This window comes from Xenopus tropicalis, chromosome 6 (genome assembly GCF_000004195.4).
Source record: "Xenopus tropicalis strain Nigerian chromosome 6, UCB_Xtro_10.0, whole genome shotgun sequence".
Taxonomy (NCBI): domain Eukaryota; kingdom Metazoa; phylum Chordata; class Amphibia; order Anura; family Pipidae; genus Xenopus; species Xenopus tropicalis.
The window spans coordinates 46,639,186-46,654,477 of record NC_030682.2 but is presented as its reverse complement, the minus strand read 5'-3'; the positions used below and the strand labels follow the sequence as shown (position 1 = coordinate 46,654,477).

The window sequence follows — 15,292 nt, the reverse complement described above, 5'->3', positions numbered from 1 at the left end:
CCCATACGCGCTCCGATTCCTTGGGCTACTTCTCTTCTTATGTGGCTCCTTCTCCGGCGGTCCCAGGCCCTTTTATAAGGTTGCGCCCTGTGTGTACGTGTGACGTCATTACGCACGGGCGCAACCTTATAAAAGGGCCAGGGACCGCCGGAGAAGGAGCCACATAAGAAGAGAAGTAGCCCAAGGAGTCGGAGCGCTCAGCTTAAGACCTCTCATCCTGCTGTCGCGGATCCTTCTATGAATGTCCCGCATTTCCGTAATCTATTGCGAAAATGCGGCACATTCAGGGAACTATCCGGGACAGCGGGATGCGCTATAGAAAGTGGGACAGTTGGGGGTATGATTATAAGACATTGTTTTGTGGAAATGGACAAGGAGGGGCTTGACGTTGTTGGGAACAAGTGTAGTATAGTGATGAAGTGCATCAGAGTTCTAGTGACCTGTAGACTAATAAAAGTCACAGAGTGTGTGCCAGTCCTAGTAACCCATAGCAACCAGTTATGCGGTAACATTAATCTAGTTACAAGTATAAATGCGAACAAACCTTTGTCTTTTATTACACTCACCGGAAAGTACTAAAAAACGTGGCACTTCGTAAGGAAGGGGTTAAAACAAATTCAACATCCTGTGAGGTGGAAGACAGAGGAACATACTGGGTGCAAAACAAGATGAATGCCAGGGTAAGGTGTATTTTGAAAACTTGCCACAGTGAACCCAAATATTTTAGTGGTCTGTGAAAATCAACTGCTACAGTCAGCAATTAATGAAAAGTTGGCCACAGGCTCCTTTATACCGCTTATTTACCTTACCAACCAGGCGGCAATTATAATACCAGAATAAAAAGAAGTGGTGTTAGTGGACCCCAGGCTGCCCTGAGGTGGCCTTCCCAATGCTGTCTCTCCACTCCCAGCCGCCCTTGGAAATTCAGCATTGGAGCAGGTCTAGTGGGGTCTGCATTGCTGTTGCACAGAGCACAATCATACTTTCTGCACTAGAGGAGCAGACATTCAATTTATTAATTTATATTTTGGCTTCTACCAGGAGTGGCTTTTTGCCGATACTGGTAACTTGAATAGTGCTTCTGCCTGATGCAGGGTTCTCAGCTGAATTTTAGTGCCCCCTGGCACAGTTACCTACACTTAAAGGACAAGGAAAGGCAAAGTCACTTGGGGTGCCAAAATGTTAGGCACCCCCAAGTGACTTTAATCGCTTACCTTGTACCCCGGGCTGGTGTCCCTGTTAGGAGAAAACAGCATCAGCCCGGGGCACCTGGGGCGATGCGCTTCCTTCCTTCCTGTATCGTTAAGATGTGACTGCGAGTTAGGCGCATGCGCAGTAGAGTGAAAAGCCGACTTTTCTGTTAAAGTTCCACTATTCACTCTACTGCGCATGCGCGCTCGGTGATACAGGAAGGAGGAAGCGCTGCAGGTGCCCGGGCTGGTGCTGTTCTCTCTGTACAGGGGCACCAGCCCGGGGTAAAAGGTAAGCGATTAAAGTCAATTGGGGGTGCCTAACATTTTGGCACCCCCAAGTGACTTTGCCTTTCCATGTCCTTTAAGAAGAGCATACATGGCAGATTTAAGCTGGCAATTTAAGTCCTATACCTGTCGTTATAATTTGATCATATGACTGGTGGCTAGCACTGTTCAGGGGCCCCTCACTCTAGTTATGAACTTGCCTCACCCCCCCCCCCCCCTCCACACCCCACACACACACCGGCCCTTTTACCTCTTTGTGGCTGCGATCAGGGCTGGAGGTCAAGCTCCGAAAGTTCCTGCAAAAGTTGGGTTGGTGGGGCCCACCGGGTTTTTTTCCTGTGCCCTGCCAGCCCAGACCGACCCTGCTAACAGGTATTTCTCTACAGTTAGAGAAAGGCTTAATCGATTATTTCTTTAGATATATGTAATGTATATGCACCAATAAGGGGGGGGGGGGGGGTCACAAAAAATTGGAATAGGATGAGTTAAGTTGTAAAGGTCTGGTAGCTTAAAGGGATTCTGTCATGATTTTTATGGTGTACGCTTTATGTCTAAATTACACTGTTTACATAGCAAATAATTCACTCTACCATTTAAAATGTTATTCTTGAATCAGCAAATGTATTTTTTAGTTGTGATATTGGTGTAAAGGCAACCATCTCTGCATTATGCCTGAGTCTGAGCTTTCAGAAGGAGCCAGCTACATGTTAAAACTGCTTTAAGGTAACCTATTGTTTCTCCTACTCCCATGTAACTGGAGGAGTCCCAAGCTGGACCTGGATTTCTTACTTTTGAGTGCTATTCTGATATCTACCACTAAGTGGGGCATGGGAGTATTTTTAGCAATGCAGGTGTCAGGGAGCTGATATCTTGCTACCTTCCCATTGTTCTGCTGATCGCCTGCTGAGGGGGAAAGGGAAGGGGTGATATCACTTCAACTTGCAGCTCAGCAGTAAAGTGTGACTGAAGTTTATCAGAGCACAGGCCACATGGCTGTAACATCCTGGCAAATGAAAAATATGGCTAGCCCCATGTGAAATTAAATATAAAAAAAAAATTGTTTGCATTTTTGAAAAACAGATTTCAATGCAGGGTTCTGCTGGAGAAGCTCTATTAACTGATCAGATTTTAAATAAACATGTTTTCCCATGACAGTATGCCTTTAAAAAAAAAAAAAAGAGGGCTCATCTAAGCATTTAAGAAGCACAAATGCAAATAGCAAAGTTTTGTGCTATTTTGTATTTGTTTTAACACCATTCTTCATGATAATTACTCATTTCAGTAGCCTTGTGTGCAACAGGGCAGAGAAGTCTGAAATCTCATTCAGTCTCATGTGTCCCAACAGTGGAATAACTATAGAGAAAGCAGACTATCGAAATCTCCCCACCCCAACAACTCTCATTCCTACCGCTAGGGAGCAGGGGACAAAAGCCGGCAGGAAGGTACAGGGAGCGCCAGGTAGGTGCTGCTGTGTGCACCAAACCCCTAGAAAGATTTTTTTTTTTTGCAGGTGGAGACCAGTGCGCCGTTATTACAACACTGGTGTCCTTTGTGAGATGTTATGTAAGTGCTATTTCATTCAACAAGGCATACGGTTGTTAAACCCTGCCTTCAGTTTTCAAGCAAAAAGCAGCATATTGGCTTTTTTCACTGTCACATATTCATGAGGGCGGCCACAGGTCTCTGCACCAAAATCTGAAACAGTTTTTTTTTTTTCCAACGGCTTTGTACTCTCTGAAGGGGCATTGTAGAAACAGGCCTGTTATATACACATATTCACAGTGTGCTGTTTAGATATACAAACAATGCATCTAGAATGTAATAAAAGAACAGTGGGTACATGGTATTACATTCTGCAGACTTGAGTGCCAGCACCTCAGAATGCCAGCCGGACAACCCTCAGATGATAACTTGAATTTCAACCATGGACTGATCAGAGGGCTCATTTTCAAAAATGTGCTAAATAGTACAAGCGCAGTTGCCCATAGCAACCAAGTAACAGTTCATTTTAGAGAGTCTTCTGCAGTATTAAATCAAACCATGGGTACCACCCTCAAAATGGCAGATTTAGATAACGTACCGTATATACTCGAGTATAAGCCGAGGTACCTAATTTTACATAAGAAAACTGGAAAAACGTATTGACTCAAGTATAAGCCTAGGGTGGGTTATGCAACAGTTACTGCTAACAGCTACTGTAATATAATCTGGTTTAAGTATGCCATCCTGTTGTGTGCGCTCCCATCGAAACTGCCATACTAAATATCAAGTACTTGCCATCCTGCTGTGTGTGCTCCCATCGTACACCATCTATCAAGGCGTTCTTGTGTTACAAATGACAAGCTATAGCTCTTAATGTGTGTGTAGTCATTGAGATGTTCCCTTTTGCCTATATATATATATATATATATATACACACACTAGCACTTTATAAACCCCATAGGAACTGCTGGAAAATTTTCATCATATTCTTTAGACATACATCAGCACTACAGATTTTAATCTTAGGTAAAAACAAATAATGTAACTATTGGAATTATAATACTGTATAATGACACATACAGTTATAAAATAAGAAAGATATGCTGAATGTACAATACTATATGCTACAGAGGCAGACAATAGAAGAATGCCTCCCTTGGTATTAACGTATATTCAGACCGGCATACCCATACTAAGTACGTATACCCACAAAAAAAAAAAAACCCCAGCACTCATCCCGTTCCAAATAATTGTAAGTCATTGCCATATTAAAAACTACTATACAGGAAATGCCAGAAGCTGCGAACAATTGGCCACAGGCAGCACAGAGCACAGAACCCGCCCATCCCAAGATACCCCCCCCCCCCCGCCAAACCCAGCGTAAAGTTTTTCAGGCAAAGCTGCCGAGTCAAACTGAGCACAGAACTAGTTTATAGTTACCCCATAAGCACAGATTTTCAGAGCTCACACACGCGCTAGCAGGCACGTCCACGGAGTGGGAGAATGGGCAGGTGCGCAACGAACGTCAGCCGCTCAATGTGTCCCTATGTGCAGCCGGGCGCTGCACGTAATGTAGCGCACATGCTAAGTCCACATTCTGCTTAAGGCCGGCCATGGGGAGTCCGGGGGCGGGCTCGGGGGTGCCCCCTGCTGTGCTCCACTGTGTCCCCAAGTGCAGCGGCACGCCACATCTACATGTTGCTGAAGGCCGACCAGGGGGCGCAACGACAGTATTGGAAGTAGTTTGAGCGCAATTACCGTATATACCCGAGTATAAGCCGATGGTTACTTTTTAAGCACATTTTTAGGGCTGAAAAACTCTGCTTATACTCGAGTATATACGGTAATAGACTTCCAAAGTCAAAATGTGCATTAAATATGTAGCTTTTCTAATAACTTTACAGCAGCACAGGAATCAGGAGAATAAAATCAGTATATCACACTGTTATCCATAATTTAAAACATTTCTAACAATTTGACAGTTTCTAATATATATTTGTTCCATGCAATGTGACAGCAACTGTCTGACATGGGAATAATCTGTGATCTTCTGTTTCAAAAAAATTAATTCTTTACTACAAGCTGTGGTAGCCACTGTTACATAAAACAATATGGCTACTAGGGATAAGACTAATGGCTACTAAAGCAGCAATCACCACTCAAGCATGTGCAATTTTACAATACAAAACATAATATCACTATGCCAATCAAGTATACTCTTTAATAAAAATATTTGCCTAAAAATAAAATCTCTTTTTGATGTCAACTGCCCTATGATGGTGATGGCTGGCCACAAACCAGCAGGTAGTGTTTACTGGTCACCTGTTTAAAGGAAAACTATACCCTTAGAATGAATACTTAAGATAGTTCATATCATATTAAGTGGCATATTAAAGAATCTGGCAAAACTGGTATGTATATACATATATATCAAGGAAGGGATGTCAGCACTCTATCTAGGAGATATTATGCCTGGGTGCAGTTTTCCCAATATAAATGTAGAATATTCGTCAAGCAGAATCCGAACGCACAGGACTTAGTGAAAAGCTTAGTCATTTATTTAAATGGGAAAAAAAAAGTACTTTGCCATTTAAATAAACTAATGAACTTTTCACCGAGTCCTGTGCGTGCGGATTCTGCTTGCCAAATATTATATGTATCAGTAAATATTGCCTTTTACATTGTTGTTTCTATAATGAACAATGTAGCTACTAGTAGGTCCTGGAACTTTACTTTAAATTCTAGTCTAGAGGCAGTTGCCCATACCAATTTCATTGTAATACAGATATAGGATCTGTTATCCAGAAGCCTGTTATCTGCTTTCTCGATTAGACTCAATTTTAGCCAAATAATTAAAGCTTAATATTTTTTCCCCCTATGTAAGGGCGAAGACACACAGGGTAATTAGTCAACACTACTTTTAATACAGTTGTGGTGACTTCCACCCAGAGATTAGTCGTCCCGTGTGTCTTTGCCCTAATATAACAGTACCATGTACTTGATCCCATCTAAGATTAAATTAATTCATACTGGAGGCAAAAAAATTCTATTAGTTTGTATTTATTTTTTTTCTAATGTTTAAATGACTTAGCAGACTTATGGTATAGAGATACAAATTATTGAAAGACCCCTTATCTGGAAAACCCCAGGTACAAAGCATTCTGGATAACAGGCCCCATACCTGCATACTTAAAAAGAACCCTTCTTAAAATGGTGGGGTAAACAAATGAGAAGTGGCCTAAAACATGCCCTCCCTGCTGCTATCACCCAATTTAACGCCCTGCTATAAGGGTGCTATGCGCCCTTGAGTAATTTACTTATCTAAAAATTTTTGGATGTTACAAAGTAAAAATGAAAAGGGCATTGCTGCACATTAAATACGCTTTATTAGCATTCCTCTACCTAATAAAGTTTTTAAGTGACCCAGCTAACAAACACCTTAAATGCATGTTCCTTACCAATGCTACCTATTACAAACAAAGTTTACACAAAAATGGTTCACCAAAAGGTTTATTTTAATAGCAAATTTACAAGTACAATTAGCGGTAACGGTGAAGCTGAAGAGTGTTTCGTCTCTTCCAGCAAGCACGACGAGAGCCACCAATTGTGATGTGGTATTTGTGGCCTTTGCCAAGACCACGGCTCTTCTTGCCAGCTGATGTCAACCCACGCATCTCCCTGTGCTTGTGAACAGACTTTGTGATCCATTGGGTGTCTGGGTTGCGTCTGATTGCCTTATGGAAAGTATCAATAAGGATAACCTCAAAGAATTTGTATGTTGAGTCTTCACCCACCCAGTAAGAGCTAAGGACTCTCAGACCACCACAATGGCGACCAGCACGCTCCTGATGAAGAGAAAGAAAAAAAAAATCAGTTAATAAAAAGTAAAATAAAAATTACCAGGAAGGGTTGACTGTCACATTCAACAGATTGTGTATCATGCTAAGGTTTAAAATGAGATGATGCAACAGCTAGTGATGTGCCAATGTGTTCAAAGTCATGACAAATCCTCACCCACAGCTACAAAAATATGCATCAGGCTACGGGGCTGATTACATCCAGTGTCACCGGACATCTTGTTATATTACAAGAAAAAATTGTTAGTGTAACATTTTATTCCTGTTTTAAAGTCATGGCTAATTCACTGCAGCATCCAACCAGCCTGTGGGCTCTTTACTCTTTATTGGGGGCAAACAGACAACATTTCTGTGTAGTGTACAAAAGTGGGTATGTAACCAACCCTGCAAAAGAAGGTTGCTCTACAAAGCATCAAATACTGTAGCCAGCATGCCAGTTTTTCCCCCTCATATAAAACAATTCTAAAACAAAACAACAAGTCAATCCTCTGAAATAGACAACTATTTCATTTTAGGTTTTATTCAGTAAATTAGTCAGTGGTCTGATCTTTTCAAGACTATCTGCAAAAAAAATGTTTAGACATAACTGTAGGACTTAAATGCAACATAGTAAAAACATAAAAATGTAGTATTTCTAACACATTCTTATGATTTAAGTATGGTCTGCTTAAATAATAAATTTACAAATAGTTAGATGGCAGTATAGAAAGCACCTCCCAACAGCTAATTTAGTGGGTGAGTATATCTAAGCACCCAGTAACAGGAAACTGTCTTCCTGTTTAAAATTGTAATAAGTCTTCCTGTCTGAGGGCCCTATACACGGGACGATAAGGCAACTCTGTCTGCATATTTTATTGGCCCATGTATGGCCACCTTAACAAAAAAAAACACATTACAAAGAAAGTACCGTTATGTGCCATAACCATACAGGGAGGAGCTGAGGAGCTAGGGGGACCAACGCTGGAGTTGAGAAAAGCATCTCAGTCCCTAAGAAATATCAGAATGCTAAGAGACAATGCAATCAATGAGTAAACCGGCTTCTTACTAGGGAAGCTTCCAGCATATGTGATGCGGTTTCAGAACCAAAAGAAAGGGCATAATTGCAAATCAGCCCTTGAAGGAGAAGGAAAAGCTAAGTCACTTGGGGGTGCCAAAATGTTAGGCACCCCCAAGTGACTACCCCGGGCTGGTGCCCCTGTATGGAGAGAACAGCACCAGCCCGGGGTAGCAGCGATCATTCCTTCTTCGCTGCGTGCGCATGCGCAGTAGAGTGAAAAGCCGAACTTTAACAGAGAAGTCGGCTTTTTCACTCTACTGCGCATGCGCCGGACTCCAGCGAAACAAAGACGGAAGGAGGAAGCGCATCGCCCCAGGTGCCCCGGGCAGGTGCGGTTTTCTTCTAATAGGGGCACCAGCCCGGGGTACGAGGTAAGCGATTCAAGTCACGTGGGGGTGCTTAACATTTTGGCACCCCCAAGTGACTTAGCCTTTCCTTCCCCTTTAAGCATTTATCACAATGGTGGAAAGAATCAGAGCAATCAATGAACAAAACGTATCAGAACTGGTTTTATTTGAATGGGATTTTTGCAGGCATAGTTATTAAAGTGTAAACGGTCAACTTCACGAGTTGATAAATATGACCATAAAAATCCTATGTGAATTAAACAAAGATTATATTGTCCTGTGGCAAGATATGTTAGAATGTCAGATAAGTTTGTGCTAACCAAGGTAATGTTAGTAAGATGACCAATCAAACAGCTGTGTACAGATTTACCTCAGCAACTGATTGCAAGCTGCGAGCGAACTTGAGCTGGTTCACACCATGGTGAACGGGTTTTCCATAGGTTGCACCCTTGGGCACTGGGCGTTTGCGACCACCACGGCGAACTCTGACACGGTAGATAACGTAACCTGTTTAGAGGGGAAGTAAAGATCAATAAAAATAATTGCAGAGGTATATCCCAATCAATTATATAACTAACTGGAATGACCAGCACCACTGCAGAAATGATTTGCTTTTGGTGAATTTTTAAAAGATACATTTTAAAATGCATTAAATCTGGAAATACATTGAAAGATCTGCTCATTTGGCAACACTGACAAACGACTAATTCCCCCCCCCCCCCCCCCCCCCATATGCCCACCTTGAGGTGGGTGATATCAAATTACACAGACAGGATACAGGCCATTCAGAAGAGGACTGCATCAATGTGGCCCTCATCCTACATGATTTTCAAACCTGCCCAATCTGCATCTGCCTCATTTTCAGACAGATTAAGGGCTCCATGCAAGAGCCAAAGAACTGGCCACCTTCACTTTCAGGCAATCATCTGAAAAACCACATACTGCTAGATGTTATGGCTACTCCTTAAACAGAAACCTCCACGTTAGAGGAAGGCCATCTACCATAAAGTCCAATTTAAGCAAATAATTCAAATATTTAATAATGATTTCATTTTTCACCGTAATAAGTCAGTATCTTTTATTTGATCCTAACTGCATGAATTCATATTGGAGGCAAACCAATGCTGCTGGGTTTATTTAACGTTTACAACTTTAAGGCAGTTAAGTCACACGGGCCAGATGTGGCCATCCAGAGAATTTTTAAGGCACCCAGTTAAAGGCTCCATAGTGTTAGTTTCATGATATTACTTAATTCGGCCCTTGAGCATACTATACCAGAGAAAATTAGCCCACTACATTTAATTAGTTGGAAAACACTACATTAAAAGCATAGAGATCCTAATCACGGAAAAGATTCCTGATCTGGGGAAACCCCAGGTTCCAACCATTCCGTTAACAAATTCTATACCCTTATCTCTAATTTCACCCAATTGTTACAGTTCTATAAAAAGATCACACCAATTAAATCATAAGTTTCACAGTAAACTAAGAGCAGATATGAGGCGTACTCAGTGTTGGACTGGCCCACAGGGATACCAAGAAAACTCCCGGTGGGCCTAGGTGTCAGTGGGCCCTCCTGCTTCTAACCATCTGTCCCAATTTATGATCATTCCCTATTTCTGTATGGGAACAGAGAGACTAAATATAAATAAGAATAGAATATAGTATGTAGATAAGATAAAATGAAAAATTGGGAACATATAGAGGCTGAGTGAGAAGTGGATGAAAAATAGTTTGGAGAGTGGGCCCATGGTCTAGGGTTTTCTGGTGGGCCCCTGGGGTCCCAGTCAGAGACTGGGTTTACTTACCTTGCTTGGCTTTGTAGCCGAGTCTACGAGCTTTGTCTGGGCGAGTGGGACGTGGGGCACGGTGGAGGGAAGATAACTGGCGGTACTGCCAGCATCGGACACGCAGAAGGAAACGCATCACATCTGACTGCTTCTTCCTCCATAGCTCTTGCATGTACTTGTAGGCACCCATGCTGGCTTACACTAAAACAAAATATATATATTTACAGTTTTCAGTATAACAAATATAAAAAAAATCCAAGAAAATAATTAAAAACTGCATATGGAAGAATACAACATTTAATGGTGAAAACTATGAAGTTGCAACAATATTTTGCACTTTAAAACACCTTTAAAAGTTAATGCATTTCAAGTATTCAAAGGGTTATTCAACATTAAACTGTTTTACCACATTCACTCTTAACTAGTGCAATACTATCTTGTATGGAAAAAGGCAATAATAACCAAAGCACTGTCACACTTCTGCCCCAACAGAAAGCAAGAGATGAACTACAAAACTCAACATGCACAACTGGCCGCTAAGAGACGTTCCGATGTTGAACAGGATCATACAGAGTACAGGCTCTAACTATAATACACTGGCACTGTGACAGGACCCACACACCTGCCTGCACACTGCCCGCTATAAAGATCAGTAAGAAACACATATAATTCAGTGACAGAGTTGCCCCAAGCTCCCTTTATTGCACACACGGGTTATCAGCGCCGCGGCAGGCTCTGGAGCTTCAGGAAGAGACAGCGGCTGTTCTAACCAGTTTATTTCAGTCAATATTGCTTTTCACTGTGAGCAAATGAAGCAAGCTGGTCAGGCACATGCCAGGGAAGTTAAGCAAAGAAAATCAAAGGGCGGATGGGTAAAAAGCAGCCTGATTAAGAACGGATTCTATGAAGACATTATCCTCTATACAAGCAGAGACGCCATTACCTGGTGGCTCGGCAGCCGGAAAGAAAGGACGGGCTTTCCCAGCAGGCCTTATGGCAGGAACAGATTAATGACTACTTCCGGCAAAAACCGCATGGGGTTGCTGGGATATGTAGTTTGGAAAAAACTACTTTGCGTGAGTTTACGGCAATGACTAAATTGTGTAGACGGGACATTCGGTATGCAGTCGTGCAGCACAGGGGTTCGGGAACATGAATTCTTTGCCGTCTTAAACGAGTACCCCTCCCCCCCAGACCCTCAGTTAACCCTTGCGCACAGCTCCTGGTAGTGACCATATCGCTACCCTGGGGCAATGGGATTCATTGGGTTTTTTCGTTCAAAACAGCTTTTGAGTACAATTAGACAGACTTTTCAGTGGTTTCAAATGTTTTTAAATTCCCGGCCTTAGCTGGAAAATTCTGAAATGGCATAAAGTTGCAGAATACAATGGCGTCTGGGCTTTTTTTTGCAGCAAAATGGTCTCAAAAATTTTGCGTATCAGTACCGCCTAGGCCTGGCGTAACAAAATTGATCTTAAGTTTTGTGAGTTAACAAAAAGTCTGAGGATTCAATATCCTATACTATTTCAGAAAATATTGTACTTTATATGGTTTTATAAAATCTTATGTATTTTGCAATTTCCCCAGAAGATTAGTGCTATTATCTTGGGTTCTCTAGACTTGCACGGTTACAGAAACAAGGGGAGATGACTAACACACCAAATATATGTATATATATATTTTATTGCCCTGGCAAATATATTATGGGGCACATTTATCTGAGTACGAATGAGAAAAATAAAAAATTTTCAAACTTTTACAACTTTGCTTATTTTCTACAATATTTTTGTTAAATTGTGCGGCTTTGCATCAATTTGTTTAACTTGATCGTATTTGTCACAACAAGTATGAAAGTTTCGAATTCATTCAAGCTTCGGTATCGTGACTTTCCTTGGGCCAGGTTGGAGCTGCAGAGTGCCATTGAGCCCTATGGGAGACTTTCCTTGGGCCAGGTTGGAGCTGCAGAGTGCCATTGAGTCCTATGGGAGACTTTCCTTGGGCCAGGTGGGAGCTGCAGAGTGCCATTGAGTCCTATGGGAGGCTTCCAAAATCATGCACTGAAGGTTCAAAGTCATAAAGGTTTTTGTGCCGTTTACAGTCATTCGGATTCAAAAATTTTGTAACTTTTGGATCACACCACAATATTTTCGTACGAGCGCTATACAGATTTTTGCGCAATTAATGCACATCAGAAATTATCGTATTTACTCAGAATTTTTGCTAATTGTACTTTTAAACATCCTAAATTCGGACTTTGATAGATGATAGATCACCCCCTTAAGCTGGCCATACACGCACCGATACTATCGTACGAAACCTCGTTTCATATGATATTCGGTGCGTGTATGGCATGTCGGCGAGTCGACCGATATCACAGGAAGCTGCTGATATCGGACGACTCGCCGATCGGCCAGGTTAGAAAATTTTGATCGGGTGCCATAGAAGGCGCCTGACCAAAATCTGCCGTCAGGGCTGAATCGGCAGAAGGAGGTAGAAATCCTATTGTTTCTACCTCCTTATCTGCTGTTTCAGCCCTGACGGTGTGTGGCGGATCTGACGATGTTTCGTGCGACCGATGGTCGCACGAAACATCGTCAGATCGCCACGTGTATGGCCAGCTTTAGTGTTGTGTTCATTGCTATAGGCTGGCATAGATACTGAGGATACTGATGTCCCCCAGGATGGGGGGCCATTATGGGGTCATTTGTAACAGTGTGTGTGTGGGGGGGGGGGAGGGAAGAACTGGAATATACATGTATGCACAAGGATATTTCTGATAAGTTTGTCACATTTTTATGGATCAGTTCAGTTATGCACCTGTGTATAAAACAAACAAGTAAAGCAAACCTAAGAAGGCACTTTTTTCATAATATTTAATCATTATGGCTAGTGATAAGCGAATCTGTCCCATTTTGCTTTGCCAAAAAATATGCAAAACTGCTGGAAAACTCTTGAAACTGAAAAATTCATGAACAGTGACAACCATGCAACTTTTTTGATGCACAACTTATTTGACATGACAACGACTTCTTTGACGCCACTGCAACTTTTTTGACACAATCACAACTTTTTTTCTCACTCAGCAAGTTCTTTGTTGCAGTTAGTGTTATTTCTGACTCAAGAATATGAAGCTAGTTACCTCTCACTTCCTGATTCAAAAGAACTTCAGGAGCTGATAAAGCCAGTCCACAGAGAAGCCCCTGAAAATGATCTTGAAGACAGGGGATTCTGAGAAAAAAACACATTTTAAATGTTTTAGAATAGTGAAATGTTTTTTTAAATGTTTTAGAATAGTGAAAAAAAGATAAAAATTATGGATTTTTTTTATTATAACAAGAGGCAGAATATAATTTCATCACAAGTCCTTGATATTGTGCTCATTAGTAGCAGGGATGTTTAGGTGTATACTGCCCCTTTATGGATAATAAATAATTGAATTAGTTCATTAAATACATTTTATCCTTAATCTTTTTCTGAACAAAAATTTAATATTCTTAACGAAACAGCTAAATGACTAAATTGGCATCTTCAATTGAATGAGCTATTTCTCAGAAGGTTAATCCTGACTAGAGCTCCATGCTGCAGTCAGATGGTGTACATGCTCTTCAACACGGGAGAAGCGCCAACATTATAACCCCACCTGCTGTCTAATTAAATTATTTCTACACTATGACAAATAAAAAACAAACATTCTTTTTAGAAAGATTGTCATGTAGCAGAATTACATAAGGTTTAATTTGATACAAAGGCAAAACAAACCATAAGAAAGCTTTGGTTGTTCCAGGCTTGTTTATATAAATGCCATATAGTAGTTCTGAACCAGAAAAAAAAATAATTGGTTTCTACCAATTTTGCAAAAGAATCCTAATTTATTCTTGCACCTTAATTTTGTATGTAAAAGGTCCCAATATCTTTTTGTGTGAATGCTAAAAGTGTTTTTAGACCAACAGGGTTTAAACCACATGGTCCACTGAAATCAGTGTGATCAAAGTTACAGAAAATGGTAAAAGGGAAAGTAATATTATTGGCGAATGTCAGAATCACAAAAGCCTTACTTCATTTGGTAATATGGCAGATTTGTACACTTTGTTACAGAACACACTTAAATTTGCAGTATGAAATTTCTCCATCCAAACCACCGCAAGACAAAATGTCTTTTGAAGTTATTAACTTGGAGATAAAGGGGTAGTTCACCTTTCAATTAACTTTTAATATGTTGTAGAAATGGATATTCTGAGATAATTAGCAATTGATCTTCAGTTTTTACGGTTTTTCATTTGTTTAGCTTTTTGTTCAGCAGCTCTCCATTTGGTATGTTAGCAGCTATCTGGTTGCTAGGGTCTTTTTTACCCTAGTAACCAGGCAGTGGGAATATGAATAGTAGAGGGTCTGCACAGAAAAATAAGTAATAGAAATTAACAATAAAAATAAAAAAGTATCCTAACGGCAATAGTTTTTGGCTGCTGGGGTCAGTGACCCCCATTTGAAAGCTGGAAAGTGGCAGATAGTTGAAAAACTATAAAAAATAAATAATAAAAACAAACTGCAAAGTTGCTGGGAATAGGGCATTCTATTTAGGTTAAAATAAAGGTGAACAACCTCTGTAATAACATCAAATTTAGAGAGATATAATGAAAAAAATAAAAATTTGGAGTATAGTGGGGAAAAAAACACAGGTGTTATAGGAGCAGCATCAGAAAACTGCCCCGAGGCCTACAATTACCCCTGTGAATGGGAGTGGTTTGGTGTAGCATGCAGTGCTCTATATTCCCCCATGTGCCATTGTCCTTAGAATACAGCCTAAGGATTTTTTTTACCATTTTTAAATTCAATAATAGAAGGATCTCCAAAATATTGCAGAATTCGGGGGGTGCTATATCAATGGTAGCTGAATACACATTGTAGTCTTAGGGCCAGATTCAATAACGTACGAGTTACAAGTACAATTTGCAAAAATTTGCATTAAATACAAAAATTTCTGATGTGTGTTAATTTTGCGAAAAGTCGCGTCGTGCTTGGAAGAAAATATTGTGGTACAATTCCAAAGTTGCGCAATTTTTGTATCCGAATAATTGTAAATGGTGCGAAGACCTTTCTGACTTTGAACCTTCAGTACATGATTTTGGAAGCCTCCCATAGGACTCAATGGCACTCTGCAGCTCCTACCTCGCCCAAGGAAAGTCACGATACTGAAGCTTGAATGAATCCAAAACTTTCGTACTCGTTGCGACAAATACAATTTTTGTCGCACAAATTGTCGCAAAGTACGAAAAAGTTGCAC

At 40.9% G+C, this 15,292-nt stretch overlaps 1 protein-coding gene across 2 annotated transcripts; it reads right to left on the bottom strand.

The window, feature by feature from the left end:
- Positions 1–6,454: 6,454 nt before the first annotated feature.
- rpl15 (ribosomal protein L15) lies at positions 6,455–13,200 on the bottom strand. Of its 2 annotated transcripts, none has more exons than XM_012964627.2 (4): positions 13,151–13,200; positions 10,030–10,212; positions 8,592–8,728; positions 6,455–6,805 (listed from the first exon to the last, which is right to left on the bottom strand). In XM_012964627.2, the coding sequence occupies exons 2-4, from the start codon at positions 10,199–10,201 to the stop codon at positions 6,500–6,502; spliced, it is 615 nt and encodes a 204-aa protein (XP_012820081.1). In that variant the 5' UTR covers positions 10,202–10,212; positions 13,151–13,200; the 3' UTR covers positions 6,455–6,499.
- Positions 13,201–15,292: the final 2,092 nt, after the last annotated feature.

Coding starts and splice junctions, on each gene's coding strand:
- rpl15 (XM_012964627.2), bottom strand. CDS start 10,201: ATGGGTGCCTACAAGTACATGCAAGAGCTATGGAGGAAGAAGCAGTCA. Junction 8,729..10,029: donor CGGCTACAAAGCCAAGCAAG/GTAAGTAAACCC, acceptor CCCTCTAAACAG/GTTACGTTATCTACCGTGTC. Junction 6,806..8,591: donor GCTTGCAATCAGTTGCTGAG/GTAAATCTGTAC, acceptor TCTCTTCATCAG/GAGCGTGCTGGTCGCCATTG.